Source organism: Camarhynchus parvulus, chromosome 1 (assembly GCF_901933205.1).
Source record: "Camarhynchus parvulus chromosome 1, STF_HiC, whole genome shotgun sequence".
In the NCBI taxonomy this organism is placed as follows: Eukaryota; Metazoa; Chordata; class Aves; order Passeriformes; family Thraupidae; genus Camarhynchus; species Camarhynchus parvulus.
The window spans coordinates 4690664-4708165 of NC_044571.1; the positions used below are offsets into that span (position 1 = coordinate 4690664).

Consider the following 17502-nt stretch of genomic DNA (forward strand, 5'->3'; position numbering starts at 1 on the left):
AAAGGCACCATCACAGATGTAAAAGCAGATATATTGCTTAGCATTTTTTAGATTTCTGTTTTACCTGCAGAATCTTTCTCTTCATCAATTACAAGAGGTGTTTCCACTTTTGCTGTTTTGGCTTTTCTTCCCCTCCTGGCCTTTCTCCTCGAGTCTGTGCTGGCACTGGCTGTATCACTTGCCACTGGTTGATCTGCTGGCACAGCCTCTGCTGCTTTCTCTGCTTTCTCAGCATCATTTTGGCTGCTTGGGGAGGCACCTTTGGCTTGTTCCAGGTGACTCAGCAAGTGCTCTGGGTGGATAAGGAAGAACAGGAGAGTAAGGAGGAAATTATCCTTAAAATACTCAAGGAACTTGCTGAAGGCCATCTGTCAGGTCCATTTCACTTTGCAGTGACTTACTTCAAATTATTTCAAAAGCAGTCACAATACCTTCAAAAATCAAAGCCTACAGTTTATTCAACAGTCACAAGAACTGAATTTTTAAGGAGATTTGTTGATATCACAGTAAAAAGTTTGTGTTTCTAATAATGAGTACATTTTTCCAAATGCCCAAGTTATTTAGTGACCGAAGTCCTCTTTTCAAAAAAGATCCAGCAAATGGCCAAAGATTCTAAATAATTTTAAGCTCTTCTGAAAAACTGCATAAAATAGTTGCAAATGAAATGCAGAAAAAAATATGTACTTCATTACCCTTACTACATCTGTGCCATAAACACCAGATGGACAATATCACAAAGTATAACCTGGCATCACTGACCTTCACACTGCTCATGCAGCTCTCTATCCTTGATTTTCCTGACAGCCACATCATCTTCTAGATCACAGTTTTATTTCTTCTAGATTCAACATTACAGCTGTTTGTCCAGAGACAGAACACTGCCATGGTCAAAATATCCTTGTTCTACCTTCCCTACTACTGCTTTCCTTAAAGGAACACAAAATTTAAAACTTTTATCTTGCTGCACCATGGGTGGTGCATGGCTTCACAGCCATGGGAGAGCAGAACTCTGCTGAGGATTCTCAGTGCTCTCCCATGAATTTCTAGCACTTCCTACCTGTCAGCAGCTGGGGCTCTTGGAAAGCAGATGAACACACTTTACACGTCCACTGGTTGGGCTTTGCTTCTGCTGTTCCACTGCCTTCTGGAGTGTTCACTAAATCACAACAAGAAATACTGAAATACTCTGAAAATGGGGAGGTGGTAAACCCCTGTAGCTTTGTTTATACTTGCAGTAACTCCCTGAGTATCACAAGGTATAATTTAAGCAGTAAGAGGCCCCTGGGGGCAGCTGGGACTATTTCAGGATTCTCCAAACATGAAGAGTTGAACTACTGGAAGATAAAAATGATGCCAGGAGAGAATATCAGTGCCCTTGTAAAATCCTGAGGGCTCCTTTATCACTTTCTAAAGAACTGTGTTCATAAAAGGCATGGCATAAAGCAAATTTTAGCACCTTTAAAACCAGAGTTACCAGTCTTCTTATGGATTAGCTGAGGACAGAAGCAGGACAAACCTCTGTGAAGGGCATTGCAGAGTAAGAACGTTTGGATTAATGGAAGTAAGGGTGAGGACAATGAAAACCTGTGTTTCAGCAGTTTCATTAATTAGATGTGCTATGAAATCACCATACTAATACTTTAATTAACACATCAGCTCAAGAAGGGTGAAGAAATTAGGGCAAAAATGAAACTGGAATAAAAAAAATAAAACAGGAAGAGTAACTCTGTTCACAGTCCTTTGTATTTCAGTCCTTAGATGATATATTTAAATTTGTCAAGAGGATCTGATAAATCTGGACTGATTTCAGAGATTTTTTTGGCACACAAAAAGCGGAGTAACACTCCTTCTGCAGAGGAGGATGACACTGAAGTCAGGGTAAGTGAATGGCTGCACAGGGAATTCAAATTGTGCCTCAGTTTCTGCCACAGATTTCCTAGATGGTCATTACATGCCAGCTCATCTCTCTCTGTCTGAAGACCCCATCTGTAAAGGGACAGTAAAGTTCTTCCTTCTTTTCAGTGTTGGCTCTTGAACCAAAATAAAGGATTCTCTGAGGCAGAGGCTGTTTCCTGCTACAGGAGATACATTCAACACTCCACACTACAGAGATGTGATCTCATCCATGCTGCAATAAATAAATTAATAAAAAAATCACTTGGCAATATAGCAACAAAAATTCCTTCTTCACAGGCTACATAAAGAACTTCTTGAGGGCTCTGTCCAGGGGGACAAAAGCAGCAAACCAAGATTCTGTGTAAGTTAATTGTGCCTGACTCTGCACTTCCCCTGCTCCTTGTACTGGTTTGTCAGGAAGAGACAGGTCCTTCTTAAATTCCCACTTCCTCAGGCTTCCAGGGCAGCTGCAGGGCAACCTGGCTGACTTGGAACCACAGATCTGACAGCTGGCAACTGCTTGAGGTATGTGACTTGAGGCAAACAAAATCAAAAGAAGAAAATTTTGTTTTGGAAGCACCAAATCAGTGGGAACACCTCAGGGTTCCCAAAATATAAAAGGCAGCTTTTTGTTTCTACTGAAGTTGAACTTTCAGGCAGTAGGGTGAAGGATATAGGAGGGGCTGTTCCAATTCTTCATTTTACCTCTGGAAAAATCGATAATGCCAAACTGAAAGACAACTTCTTAGTCAACTTCACAGTTTAGCTGTGACAGAACCCAAGCTGACAAATGGATCCTCTGATCAACTGCTCTGTACACGTCTGCAACAACTCCTCTCCTTTCCTCCTAGCTACTTTTAATAAGCAAACTTTAGGAAAATAACCTCTCAAAGAGCACACCTAGAATGGTTTTCTTTTGATCTTGTGTACTCTGAGTGTAATTTTTGAAATTTGTGTTAAGTGGGTTCTTAATTTCACTGTTGCACTTTGCTGAGACTGGGTGAGGGGAGCACTGCTTTGTAATGAATCCTTGGACAGAGTTCCTATGGCACTACCAGGTATTTCCTCAGCCATGTGTTCTTTGCCAAGAGGATATGTATTGCTTGTAAGTTTATTGAAATTTGAGTTTCTGTAATTTAGAACAGTTTGAACTCTAATAGTGGCATATACTGTGGAATTGTTGTAATTTAGGGATGACTAATGTTCTCGTCATTTCCAAATATTTGAAATGTTTTCTTCTAGAACTTGGCCTGATTATTTACTACACTTTGCACAGGCAGAATGAAGATTTTCTTGGGGATCACCCCCATCTCAACACTAACCATCTCCAAAGTCAGGAGCATTTGTGGTTTTCATGAAAATAATCTGCCTAAAAGTTTATTGCCCCCTCTGTCACTTTTTAACCTGTGTATGTACTTTAAGCACTGTGCCCATGAAAATGAAAAGAAAAAATCAAGCATTCAAATCCTCTCTAAATTAGTGTTTGCCAGAAGTTATATTTCCATAATACACACGCAGGAGTGTTACACCTAACAGCTGTGCACACCTGTATCTCTCCTCTATCTTCCTTAAGAGCACTGTAATTTTGCATACCTGCTGGATCAGCTGCCAGTATGCTGGATTTCTTGTTTTTTTTATGGGGTAAGACAGCAGATGAAGGTTTTGAAGAGACTTTATTATTCCCCTCTTTATCAGACTCCATTGCTACCAAGGATGTATCTGTGAAGAGGAAAAAGAGTTCATGTTCTTTACTGCCCAGACCCTTTGACTCTTGCTCTGTGCTGAGGGCAGTAACAACAGTCAAAGTTTTATTCTGTAACAGGCCTGCAAATAACATTCTCATGGAAAATTTTAACCAGGGCATTCTTATAGCTGAATCTCACCCACTGTGCCTTAAATATTCTGGAGTGAACCGTGAAGTGCTGAACAGAGAATGCAGGGCATATTTCAACAGTATTTTTAAATACTCATAATCTCCCCCCAAAAAACATGAACAGGTTAAATTAAAGAGGGAAAATATGAAACCTCTCAGTTAATACCAAGTGGAAGCATCTCAGAGCTCAGAAACATGTCAACTGCATTGATTTAGCTGTAGCACTTGAGACTCTGCTTAGGATCAAGGGCAGCTATAAAGCTGGTGACAATGGCTTCCTCCTAAATTTGTCACCCCAAATTACACCCAGCAGAGCAGTAATAACATCCAGGGAGTACTCCCAGCTCAAGAGCAGGAAGAAAACGCCCTTGCAATGCTAAAGGATCTTGCCTTTCAGCTGTAGAAATGGAAAAGTAGGAGAAAACAAAGGGGAAAACACTGGAACTTGTGGCAATTCTAATTCAGGTTCTAAAATATCTGCTGCCCTTCTTTCCAATGCACAGCCACGTGGATCTTGCTCTAGTGGGTCCCATGTGAGGCTGCTTAATAGAAATCTAGATTTTTAGTACTCTGTAACAGTTCTGTGCAAAACCAAACCATTTTCAATGCAACTGAAATATGGCTGGCTTCTTTAGCAAATCTGTAAACAGATTTCTCTGATAATTGAGCTCCTTTGCTGTTCTACCCAGAAATTATTTGATACAAACGATTTAATACACCAAATCTTTAGTTAAGGACTATTTATCCAGTCTGTCCACTCTGAAGAGGCTGAATCATTAAATAGGCCACCTGTTTAAAAAAAAAGCCTGGCTGTATCATGATGAAGAATCTACACTTTCCTCTTGCAGGGCACCCACGTGTGCAGGCTGGCCTGACTCTGCAGGATAAGAACCTAGTGGATAAACAGCACTGTCAACTCCAACAGGCAGGGACTATCAGTCCCTGCCAGCACTGGGCCCTTAGGAAGGAAGAAAGGCCCCCACACATACCATTGGCAACACTAGTGACCTGCTTCAGCACTGGCTTTTCCATTTTTTTGGCGTAAAAAGCTGCATACCACACTCTCAGCTCAGTTCCTGGGGGGATGTCCTGGCAGGTGGTGAAGTAAATGTCATTGTCATGCTGGAAGGCTGTGAGGTTTTGGTGCTCATACTCGGTGGCTGGGCGCACCATCATCATCCAGTTGCAATCATCTTCATTTGTGGTGTCAAAATACACCAGGGGCCCTTCCTTCTGGAACACCTGCCAAGCAAAATGTGCACAGAATAAAAACCATGAGAAGTGATATAAAGTTAAGGGGAAATACATGATTTTCTGCTTTTGCAGTGGTTTCTTTTCAATGGGCATCAGGGATGAAGCAAGCCTCAAGTCCTGCATCAGGCATCTTTTATTTAGTCACACCTTCAGATGAGACAGACAACCAGGAGCAAGATAGGAACAAACTGAACAAAATCATCCCAAGAATTCTTGCTATAGCCACCAGCTTCCCAAAAAATTACTGCATACATGAGTGGAAGGGTACCCAAACAGTCATCAGCCTAAGGCACATTTCTAAATCTTTACTTCTGAAGGCATTAGGTATTAATGGAAACTAAGATTGAATTCCATTCTTAATGTAGCATTTTTCCTACCAAAACTTGTCAAGAGAGGAATAAAAGAAATGCAAGACAGAAAAAAACTCACTTATTCTGCCTGTTCCATAAACCTAATGCATATGTGGCTCATTAGGAAAATTCAATCAAATTGAAAAGACTCATAAAAAGAACTGAGCTTCTAGTTTGGTTCTTCTGTTCTTTGCCCAGAGAATGTTTGTTTAGCTCATCTCTTACAGGGCACACCTCAAAGATGTTCCAAATAATCCCCCTTCATATCTTTGTTTTCATAGTGTTAGCCAGCATTAATTCCTCACATGACTCCTTGCTATTTATTGCTTTACAAATTCTGTGTCTTACCTTCAGGGGAAAAACTGATTCTTTCTCCAGCTTGAGAACTCTCTTGCATTCAAAGGGGCCAAACTGTGTACGTTTCACCAGCTGAGTCAGAGCAAACACTCCCTCAGTCCCATCCTCCAGCTGTCTTATCTCCAAATTAGAAGGAAGAGATGATCTAAAAATTTAAGAGAGAATTGAGAAAAAAAATTAAAAATCATAGAACTGATAAGGTTGGAAAAGACTTCCAAGACCAGCAAGTTCAACCTTTGGTTGAACACCACGTTGCTCAGTAACAGTTATGCACTGCAGGAACCCGTGGAAGAAAGAAGTCAGCATTAAACACGAGTGTTTCTGTGCTCCCAGCTTCTCACTTTTCCCAAACAAGCTTCTGAGAAAACTACATGTAGCAAATAGTGTTACTATGTATAATACACAGAGAACAGCTTCCCAAAAATTCACTAGACTGGCCCCACTGTATTGGTTTTACAAACCAAATGCAATTCTGTTTTTTTAGGTCTGTCCTAACAGATAAAAAGCTAAAAATAATCAGACAGGCTACTGACTACCCTGAGGTTGACACTGGCAGAACTGCTTTACTGCCTAGATAAAGAGAAATACAAAAAGATTGCAATCATAGTGATAAGCAAATGAATTGAAAACAATACTTTTAGCTTGAAACATACAAGAAGCAGTGTTAGAGACAGAGAAGTTCAGCAGATGTTTCTCAGCACTTTTTTTCTAACCATAAAACATCCATTTGATCTTTTCAGTAAGACAGAAGAACAACAAACATGGTTAAGCAAGCAGACTGTTTTTAAAAGATTCATATCCAGTTTGTGGTTAAACTTGGCCTCAACCTCAGATAAACTTATTTTCAGTTACTACTCTCCACATGTAAAGGCTACAATTAAATTTCTTCTTTCCTTATCTTACCTGATTTCAGCTGAAAACTCTTCAGGAAAATAAATACATTTATCTGTAAAAACGTAAATTTAAAATTCTGCTTTCAAGTCTGTGGTCCAGCAGCCCACACTTCCACTAGGGAAAACTCTGCATTTGCATGTCAAAAGGAGATTGAAAACCAGTGCATGCACCATACTGGCAAACATTCCCAGTTGGAACATCTGGACATGAAAGTGCAAGTTAAAAAACAGAAAAAAGGTAGGAAATAGTAGTTTGTCATGGAATGTGTGTAGTACAGGCTAGAGACTTACTGCACTTCCCATTTTTTGCATATAATAGAAGCACCTCCCTCACCAGCTTCTATTATTCCAAGGGGTATTTTTAAATGACCCTCAAGCACCTGTAGTGTCAGGGCTGTTATCTATTAACAGCTGCTGCAGGGGATCATCCAGGGAGGTTTCCAGCCCCAGGAAGGCAGTGCCTGGCAGGAACTGCAGGGGAATTCCTCCTCTGGGAAGGCCAAGAAAAGCAGGGGCAGTTCCTGCACAGGTGCAGCCACTGTACTTGCTGGGACACCAAAAGCCTCCTGCCCTGGCCAAGGGGTCATGGCACCCAGGGGGCAGATCCAGCACATCAGTATTTGTTACAAAAATGATGCTGGGAATACACAGCACAACCTACACAGCCAGGATGTGCCAGACTTGCTGCCCACGTGCCTGTTTTCTGCCTGTGACTTCCCAAGAAGAAATATGGAAGCCTTGCACACATTATATAACACACAAAGCCATCTGAACGCTTCCCTTTTTGGATCTCTACTACACCTTCACAATAGTTGGTTCTTTTCCTTAGCTTTACGTTCTGCATCTTAATATGAATTTTGCTGACAGTGCCTGATTGTCTTTCCCTGTAAAAATCACTACTCAGTGTTGTTTTCTCCCAACTAGATTGAGTCTATTTGTTTCTTTTGGCAAACACGAGTGTTTCTGCTGCGCTGTCACAGATTTGCTGACAGAACTATTACCCCTAATCGTTTGCAAAGACCCACAATAATGAGAACAACTTGTTTTGCTTCTAAGTGGAAGAATGAGAGAGTTCATACACATGAATGAGAAATCCTCACACACTTCTCTGAAATGAATCTGGTGTATCTAAGGGGGATAAAAGGGGCAGGTACTCAACCATGACAGAAATCATCACCCCATCTGGCACCACCCTGACTTCTTGCCAGAAACCTCAGCAAAGAAACAGATTCCTGATGAGCAGCAAGTTATTTTTTTGGCTTCTATTCAGTGCAGCACTTAAGTGTGTGCATCAATTTTTCTATTTAATCAAGGCCATGTGCTTTCCATAGATTTCTGTCATCCTCTGGGACTTCAGTTTCCAGCTGTCAGCGTGACATCCACTGAACAGCAAATATACTTTAAAGGACTAATATGGCTGTTGAGTTAGTCAGGATTAACACAAACATTCCTTACCTTGCCCTGCTCAATACAAAGGAGTCTTTGACTGTCACCACTGGGCCCAGCTCAGGACACTCTGAATCGTGGTACTGCCCACAGTCTTCACACCCTGCAAGGAACCAGACAGAAAAGGTTGGTGGAAAACACTTTTGTAGCACAGTTTCCTCCCTTTTTCAAAAGAAACCTAGCACCAGGTAAAATACATACATAAATAGGCAGATGTTTATTTATATTGCTTAGAAGAACATAAATAATTAAACACTGAGTGGATAGCTGGCACCTGTGTAGGTGAGATAACACACACTGTGATCAGCAGCATCAGAAGACAATTGTTTAAATTCTCTCACAAAGGCAAATAAATGCCTTACACCCACAGTAAATATTCTGCTTAAAGATGGCATTATTCTTCAGATAAAGTGCTGCAACACATAGCAGCTAAAGAAAACCACATCACTGCCTTCCCCAGGAGCTGGGCTGTTCTGAACAGCTTGGGTAGTGTGGTTCTTCCAGTGACAGGAGGCACAAACCCAGAACCAGCAGCAGAACTGGCACAGGGCTCAGCAGGGCACCAGCATGGCCAGCTCTGCCTGGCCACACACACTTCTCACCCACAGGGCAGGACAGAGACCTCCAAGGTACCTCCTGGTGCCTTTCCAGGCAAGTCAGCTGCTGCACAACACACTCTGGCCATCTAATTCACTGTCAGCTTAGCTAAATTACCTTTCAGTTTAAGTGGCTGTAAATTACCCAGAACTGAGTGGTTCCTAAGAAACAATTCTCAGACAAGGATAATTTGAGGCTTTCTAAAATAAGCTAACTTAACAGGATTCCAAATGCTTATACACTGCTTCGCTGTGAAAAAAATAGCTGTCAAACTGCCCTGCCTGGTCAGCTGCTGACACAGCTTCAGGAGAGATCATCACACAGGGGTTATATTGCTGTGCTGCCTTTTGCATCTGAGCCCCAAGCTTAAAGGGCAACTCAGGAAAACCCCTGAAAATGTGTAATGTAAGGGTCACTACACCTTTTTTGGGAAGACATGACAAAAGCCAAGTCATTCCAAGCTATATTCCCTCTGGCAAAGCTACTTTGTGCTCCCAACTGGAAGATTCTACCCATCCCAGTGAACAAAAGGATTTCTAAAACAAGGGATTTCAAACTGCTTCACATTTCTTCTGGCAGCAAAACCAGCTTAGTAGTGAAAAAATACATATATTTGACAAACAGCATTTGTGGCTGGTGCAGCCCCCAAGCTTGGTCACTGCCTCCTGTTTGTGCTGCCTTCTGCTGAGCCAAGGAATGAAACAACCAGCTCTTCACATGATTTTTCAGAAGAAGGAATTTCCCAGCCTGGCTTGCTGTACCAGAGAAAATTGGGCAAGTACTACTCACAGAGCAGTAGCACCAAAGCTCAGCCTACAGCTGTTCACTGTTCCACCATTCCAGGTGTGCCTGTAGCCCAGGCTGCTGAAATTATTACTGAAAAATATTACTGAAATAATATTACTGAATAATACTGCTGACATATTACTGAAAATATTACTGAAATAATCTGGGCTAAAAGCAGATTTCCCAAACCAGAGAGGGCAGAGGAATGACAGAGGAATGTGTAAACCTGATTGCTGAAAAGAAATGGACTGTCATCCATAAAGGATTGTCATAACCAAGGGGACAAGAAGGAATAGCCTGACTAACAGCTTCTCCAATAGGCTTTACTGTCCAAAGAAAAAAGCACTTTGTCATTTTCCTCATCTCCTGATTGCATCAGGGCATTCCTCACTTCTGCAAAGACAAGCCTCTGAAAGGTGCAGACAGCACTGGCCACAGCTACAGGCAGGAAAAAGCCACACATTCCTCTCACTCCTCTGCAGAGGAATGAGCAAAGCCAGGGGAATATGACAATGACATTGTGTGGCACAGCTCAATATCCAAGGGATGCCCTACAGCAGCCAAAGCTGTTACACCCACCATATGTGACACTTGCAAGAGATTACAGCCACAGGAAAAACACAAAAACAAGCATGGGGATATTAAAAAAATATCCCAGGGAGAGTATATTCACATACTTAATAAAAAGAAAAATTCCCAAATTCTCTTGTCTATGAAATACATATTCAAGGGTGTTTATCATTGGAAGTGAACAGTGCCATTTATAGCAACTCACTTTTTCAGAACATAAACAGTCCCCATATTCCATGGGAAAAACTAATTGCAGAGAGCACAAGAAAAAGCCCAGTGACCACAGCCCCCACTGGAAGGGATAAAATCATGCTGTGTGACACCTTCCATCTAATTAGGAGTGGTATCACATCCCCATTCTTTTTGCTGTCCACCAGAATCCTTTTATGAAGGGGAAGAAAAGGTATCCACTGTTGGTATCTGCATCTCAGTAAAAAGGCAAACAGTCAACACTAGTTTTGAAGGAAGCTGGTGGAGGGAGAAAATTCAACTTTCTGACAGTTGCCATAAATGCAGCTGTGGAACCATCAGAGGTAAAATACTGTGGATCCTAAAACCAAGGATGTGCTCCATTCTGCTCTGCCCTGACTGGATCCACAACATCTGGGCCCTCTGTGCTCACACAAGGACTCTACATCCCTTAACTCTTTTCCACTGTGACACCAGGTCCTGCATGCCCAGGCTGCTGACAAAGGAGAGGATTAGTGTGGCACCCAAGCCTGCACAGGCAGTGAATGCCATGAGTGAAACCTGCCAGGACAGCTGGTGCATCTCAAACCTGTTCCGAAAGAATTATGAGTTTGCCTGCCCCTGCTGTGGAGGTGCAGATCCCCAAGGCAGGCCAGAGGTCAGAGTTATCCCCAGACACCCCTGGCTGCTAGAGCTGGTTGTATAAACAAAGGGCTTACACGAGGGTTAGACCTTCAATCTCACTCACTTCAGCCATGAAAAAGCTGTGCTGCTCGCTCACATTCAGAGGTTTCATTGTGTGTTTGCCAACAGCATCAGAATGTGTATGCTTAAATTGCACAACCTCCTCTCTATTCACCTATTAGATGTTTGAGCCTCCTTTACAAAGAGCAATTTTTCTAAATAAAATCTTAAGTCTGGTTTAATTTCAAGCATTCTGAGTAGACAAGTCACACACAGTGAGAATTAGATCCTTTTCCTAATACTTACAAATAAACATAATCTCCTCACTGCCATCTTCAGCCATTATTTTAAACCTGCCAAAATACAAAAGATAAAGTTAGTTCTGAACTGACTTTTACTTTCTGTATCATATAAACATTCCTTTGTGAAGTAATGGTGCTGACTGAGCCAGAGCCCACACAAACACATTAATGTCCCTGCAGGAGTATCAATGGAAAATAAAGAAATTAAAGTTTTTAAAAAGCCCCAGAGACTGTTGTATCATTACATGTGTTGCAGACATCACTACCAAGGAAGCCTCAATGTCTGTGGGTTCTCAGGCATTTCTCTGTGAGGAAATGCTGTCTCCTGCTGCTCCCCATCTCTGACAAACGTCCAGCCACTCCTGCATCCCCTGCTAAAAAGCTCCTCTGGAGCCTCAGAACATGCAGGGCCAAAGGATAATCCAGGTCAGCAGCAACCACTGCGGGAACAAGGCCCGGTGCAACATTTTATTGAACATTGCAACATTTTATTCAGTTTAAAAAATTATCTCTGAAAGGCAGATAACTCATTTAATAAACACAGCAATCTTAAAAACTGCAGATACAGTCACAGATCTCTTCCAGAGGCATATTGTGGCACTGAGCACCAGAAAACCTGGGGAAATAAAATCCTGTCTCTGTCACCGGCCTTCCATGAAATGGTAACTAAACAATTTGATTCCACAGTTAATAAGGTTAATCTATATTCACTTCATTAGTGTCAGTTTGTATTAAAAACTTGCATGAACACTATTGCCCCTCAACAATTAAACTATGGTTGGCACAAAGTCTGATTATGTATGGCTAAGACCACAACATGAGCACCTAGAAGAGAGTTTTTCCCTTTTCTACCCAAAAAACCTGCTCTTCTCCTCAAATAAGCAATTTTGCCAATGCCCCAGCAGAGAGGCAAAGCAACACAAAGATTATGACCCAAGTCTGAGAGAGGTGAGGCTGCAAAACAGCAAGAGGAGGACAGGAAGGAGTAAGAGCCTGGATCTCTGAGAGGGAGAGGAAACATGACACACCAAACTCGCAGAGCCCTGTTTGAAAATAGATAAAGCAACAAAAGCCAAGCCAGAAATGTGGGAGCACAGGCACTGCTCAGGATCAGGACCCTTCAAGCACTGCCCTCCCCAACTCCCCCTGATAGCAGCAGGATCCCTCCCCAACACTCACTGCTCTAAGGGGCAAACACTCCCCATCCGTGGCACAAGCTGGGCCTTTCTGGGCTGCAGTTTTTGGGGTCTAAGCTCAAACAACAGAACAAACATTTATACAAAAGCCCAATGCTGAGCAGGAACAGCAACTCAGGAAATTTCCCCAAAAGCTCTTCTCCTGAATAATGCAACAGGTATTTAGGGGAGTCCAAGCACAACGCTGCAAAAACAAGTGGTGTAAGCTGATGTCAGAAATGGTTTGCTTTGCTTTTTAACCAACACTTCTATTTTTTGATACTTTGCTCTATTTCAAGAGGGGTATGCCCAGCTGTTTTTAGATAGTTTGTGTCCTGACAAAACTTTAAATGTGGCTGAATTAACAAACAATGCCCTTGGTCAATGGTTCAGAAGCTCAGTGCAGCCACACCACCAAAGGCATTCAGCCTCCAGGACGTCCCTCTGTCGCATCCTTGGCAAACAGACTGGGGACAAGTGACATTACAGGAGCCTTCAGATGAGAATAGCAACAAAGGGGTGGAGAAATCATCAGCGTTGTTCAAGGTGATGGGGAGGAAGCGTGAAGGGCCCTCACAGGTGCCTCAGGCAGCCTCAGTGATCTGCATTAGCGCAGCTCCCTCTCTGCAGCAAGGACTCCGGGTGCTCTGCACTCACAACACTCCTGATCCAGCCTCACCCCTGCTCCCAAACAAACACTGCTGCCTGCTTTACAATTCTGATTTACACCCCCCTCACCCACGGGCTTTACAGCCCCTCCTCCCTGATCTCAGCTGTATTTCCCAGGGGTTTTGAAACAAACCACACAACACGATGCCACCCAGCTGTAAACAGAGTCACGATGTGCCACTCACATGGTGGCACTGAACACAGGCTGCAGGATTGTTTTTGCCCTCATCTGCTGTTGCTAAGGGCCACAGGGCCTATTTTTTTTTTTCTTTTCAAACATTTGTAACAGAAAAATACTCCATGAAGTCACTCATCCCACTGCTCCTAATTCCGTTCTTGGCTTGCAAAGCTTCTGGGAGTTGCAGGTATTTTTTACATAAAACAGAGAGTAATCATCAGCAGTCAATAATCAGGAGAAAAGCCACACAGAGGAAACTAGACCAGGTACAAAGCCTAATTCTGATGGCAGCAAAAGAGCAGAAAACCACGTTATTTGGCTTTTCTAATTAGATGAGAGTGATTTTATGCCTAAGAGTAGAGCCACACAGCTATGCACAAAAATTCCAGCTGCAACACAAGCCTTGGAGCACATCTGGAACTTGAGGGAACCCAAATTAAGACACTGAGGAGCTGCAGCAACACAGGTACCTGCTTGCAGCCCAGTATGTGCAAAAACACTGTCAGGGAACGACCTGAGCTGTAAAAATTTAAGAATGGATGTAAAAGCACACTTTCTGAAGAAAGAAATTACACTCAAGTGCTAAATTGATCTTGCTAATGGATTAAAAAAAAAAAAAAAAAAAAAGTAGGTCGGAAAAATTAATGGAATGCCTGAAAATCTGTGTTTGAACTTCATGATCAACAAGGTTGAATTAAAATTCCCCTTTCTTCAGTCTGGGAATGTGCTTCTATGAGAGTGAATAACTTGAGAGCACAAGCAGACGGGTGCTGCACATACATATGTGGAAGGATGTGCTTAAAAATGCAATTTTCCTCATGATGTAGTAAAACTTGTTCATGCCACCACTCAAAGGAATTGCAGAACATCTGGTGAACTACAGCGAGGCCTTGTATTTTTTTAAAAAAATTAGGGCCATTCTATCAGTTATTGTTGAGGAGGGAGACGATTTCTAGGCCAGTCAGGGGGTATGGAGTAACACAGCAGCTGGCGGGGTCCGCGCCACCTGCCCTTCCCAGCACCTCCCGCGATCGTGCGAATAAACTACGCGCAAAGTTCAATGGCCCTGAGCAGAGAACGAGCGTACTGCAGGAAATTTCACGTGTGCGAAGCCCCGCAGACCGCGGCTCTGCTCCTTTTGTCTCCTCGGGCTCTCACCGCACCCTCTCCCAGGGCACACACCGGGGCAGGGCAGCATCCCCGCACCTCCCTCCTCCTCCCGCTCCCAGCCTCTTCCCTCTGGATCACGCCCTCGCACCTGGGAGCTCCCACCCCCCTCCATCCCCAACCCCCTGCGGCCAAGCCGAGGCGCTCCCCGCTGCCGGCCCCGCATCCCCGTGGCCGCCACGGCTCCGTGCCCGGCCCGGCCGAGCCCGCGGGGATCGCCCCGCGCCCGCTCCGCGCCCTCCCCTCAGGGACCGCGCCGCCGCCGCTGTCGCCCGGAGCCCGTCGGGGCCCGGGATCCGGGAGCGGCTCCGCCGGGTTTTGCCTCGGACCCGCCTCGCCCCCTTCGCTACCGCCCTCCCGGCCGCTGTAACAAAGAACAGGCGGCCTGGAGGAGGCGGCGGCGGCGGAGGAGGAGGAGGAGGCGGCGGGGCCGCAGCCACCGCCGCCGCCCCGGGAGCGCTCGGAGCGGCCGCCGCGCCCGCCCCGGCCCCGCCGCGCGTCCCGAAGAGCGGCGGGAGGAGCCGCGGCGGGGCGGGCACGGGGGGTCCCGGGCGGGGGTGGCGGGGAGGGCGCGGGGTGCGGCGGGAGGAGCGCGGGGAGCCGGCGTTACCTGCCCCGGGAATGGCCAGACCCGGATCGGATCCGCGCTCCGGGTTCCGATCCGCTCCGGAAACCACGCGCCAGCGGAAGCCGGCGCGGGCGGGCGCGGAGCAGGGCGGGAAGTGTAGTGCGGCGGGGCCGGCGCGGGCCCTGACCCCGGCCGCGTCCCCGGCCATGGCCCGGCCTCAGGGCCCGTGGTGCCGCCATCCGGGATCCCTCCCCACCCCTGAGCCCCCGCAGCCCTTGGCGGCGGCTCCCCGGGCCGGGCTGGAGGCGGGGGGGCCGCGCTGAAGGTGGCGGAGCAGCCGGGTGGCTCTCGCCGCGTTTGCCGGCTCCTCACGGGCAGTGCCGGGGAGCGGGCTGGCAGAAACAGAATCACAGGATCGGATAGGTTGGAAAAGACCTCCAGGACCATCCAGTGCAAGCTATGACCCAACACCACCCTGTCTGTGAAAAAAGCGTGTTTTATGATTGGCTTTTCTCAAATATTAAAATGAGTATTATATGTGTTGCGTTAGAAAGTTATGCTGTATTAATTCTCTTAAATAGTGTGTTAAATATAGTTTTAGGTTATAAAAAATGTTAAAATAGAAACTATGCTATGTAGGGTGCTTTTTTTAAAAAAAGGACTCTCAGCGAGATAGCAGCCACAGGACACCTGAATCTTTCAGAGAAAAAGAATTTATTGCCCTCTTATCAGAAGAAACAAACTTCTTCCTGCCTGAAAGGCGCTGTCAGGATCCAGAGGAAGAATTGATGATGACCAGACAGAATCCTGTGTTTGAATGGAATTTATGCATCATGGATGAGGTGTATGAATATGCAACAGGCTGTTGTTTTTAAGGGTTAATCCTTTGTTAACGTGGGTCCTTTTTCTGTTGCCCAGAAAAAGGTACCCAGACGTCCGTAACTCTTTAGTCTCTATTGTCTCATATTGTCCTAATTCAGATTGTCCAAATTATTATTACTTGTATTACTATTTTTATAACCATTTTATTACTATTAAACTTAAAATTTTAAAAACATGTGATTGGCGTTTTTCACACTGTCCATTGGACCACGGCACTGAGTGCCACATCCAGTGTTTCCTTAAGCGCATCCAGGCGTGGGGACTGCACCACATCCCTGAGTTGCCCATTTAACACTGATGTGTTAAATCACATCAGTGAAGAAATTCTTCCTGATGTCCGACTTGACCCTGCCCTGGCACAGCTTAGGCCATTTCTCTATCCCTTGTTCCCTGGGAACAAAGCCCAGTTCCCACCTGGCTGCCCCATCCTGTCAGGGAGCTGTTGGGAGCAGTAACATCACCCCTGAGCCGCCTTTTCCACAGGCTGAGCACCCCCAGCTCCCTCAGCCACTCCTCAGAGAGCTTCTGCTCCAGACCCTTCCCCAGCTTCATTCCCTTTCTCTGGACAAAAGCCACATCAAGTTCTCGGTGGCCCAAGCCCTGGCCATGTACATGGCCCGTGCCTCCCTTCCAAGCCTCTCTGAGGTTCAGCGCTCCAGGATGACAGGACATGGTGTCAACTTGCACCAGGGGAGGTTCAGGTTGGGCATTAAGAGGAATTTATTCACATAAAGCATAATTAGACATTGGCAGGGGCTGCTCAGGGAGATGTTGGAGTCCCCAACCCTGGAGGTGTCCAAGGAGTGTCTGGAGGTGGCACTCAGTGCTCTGGGCTGGGGACAAGGTGGGCATCAGTCAAGGGTTGGACACGATCACCTTGGGGGTGTTTTCCAACCTGAATGGTTCTATGATTCCTAAATCTCACATTCTGGCATTACCAGCATCTGTCAGCACCCAGCCCTGCTGTGCCTGCCAGCAGAAATCATTTAGGAGTATTTAAACCTTCAGGTTATTCCAGCACTCCAGGCAGTGGCCAGGGCAGGAAGCACGCAGGCTTTTTGAATTCAAGCAAGATGACCCAATTCCTTGCTCTGCTGAGGAGTGTTGCCTGCAGTAGAGTCCCCCCAAAGCTTTATGCAGTGCTCCCTGCCACCATGGTGTGACTGCTCAGCCTTCACTGTAAGAACACCACTGGAGATCAAAAGGTGGTGGGAAGATGGCACCAGCTCTGTTTTCTCCTGGGAATGTGCTCTTCTCACATCTGGATACATCTTTAACAGCTGGAAATGGCCCGAGCCTTTCTCAGTTGTTACCCATCCCACAAACCCGAGTATCAGTTTCAAAAGAGAAGTGTAAAGAGTGTTCTGAGAATGGGTCAGGCTGGAAGGGACCACAGTGGGTCACCAGGTCACATCTCCCTGCTCCAGCAGGGCCATCCCAGAGCACACAGCACAGGGTTGTGTCCAGATGGTTCTGGAATAACTCTGGCAGGGGAGACTCCACAGCCTCTCTGGACAATCTATTCAGGGCTTGGTCACTGCACAGGGAGCTTCTGCCTCATGTACAGCTGAAATTTCTGTGCATCAGTTTCTGCCTGTTCCTCTCATCCTGTGGCAGAGCCTGGATCCATCCTCTGGCCATCCCCCTTTAGCTATTTATACACATT

General features: G+C 45.2%; 1 protein-coding gene across 6 annotated transcripts in view; it reads right to left on the reverse strand.

Annotated features, from left to right (window-relative positions):
- The window catches only part of PRDM15 (PR/SET domain 15), a 35112-nt gene extending 19905 nt beyond the window's left edge, over window positions 1-15207 (reverse strand). For 4 of the 6 annotated variants that reach the window (XM_030949607.1, XM_030949587.1, XM_030949616.1 and 1 more), the window contains exons 1-8: window positions 14997-15207; window positions 11202-11248; window positions 8079-8172; window positions 5722-5875; window positions 4759-5011; window positions 3490-3615; window positions 1058-1156; window positions 65-292 (exon numbers count right to left, since the gene is read on the reverse strand). In XM_030949607.1, coding sequence (XP_030805467.1) covers window positions 65-292; window positions 1058-1156; window positions 3490-3615; window positions 4759-5011; window positions 5722-5875; window positions 8079-8172; window positions 11202-11248; window positions 14997-15193 — 1198 coding nt within the window. In that variant the 5' untranslated portion in view covers window positions 15194-15207. Of the gene's footprint in view, window positions 1-64; window positions 293-1057; window positions 1157-3489; window positions 3616-4758; window positions 5012-5721; window positions 5876-8078; window positions 8173-11201; window positions 11358-14996 lie in introns of those variants that run through there. The other 2 variants (XM_030949625.1, XM_030949635.1) reach the window with 2 other exon arrangements.
- Window positions 15208-17502: the final 2295 nt, after the last annotated feature.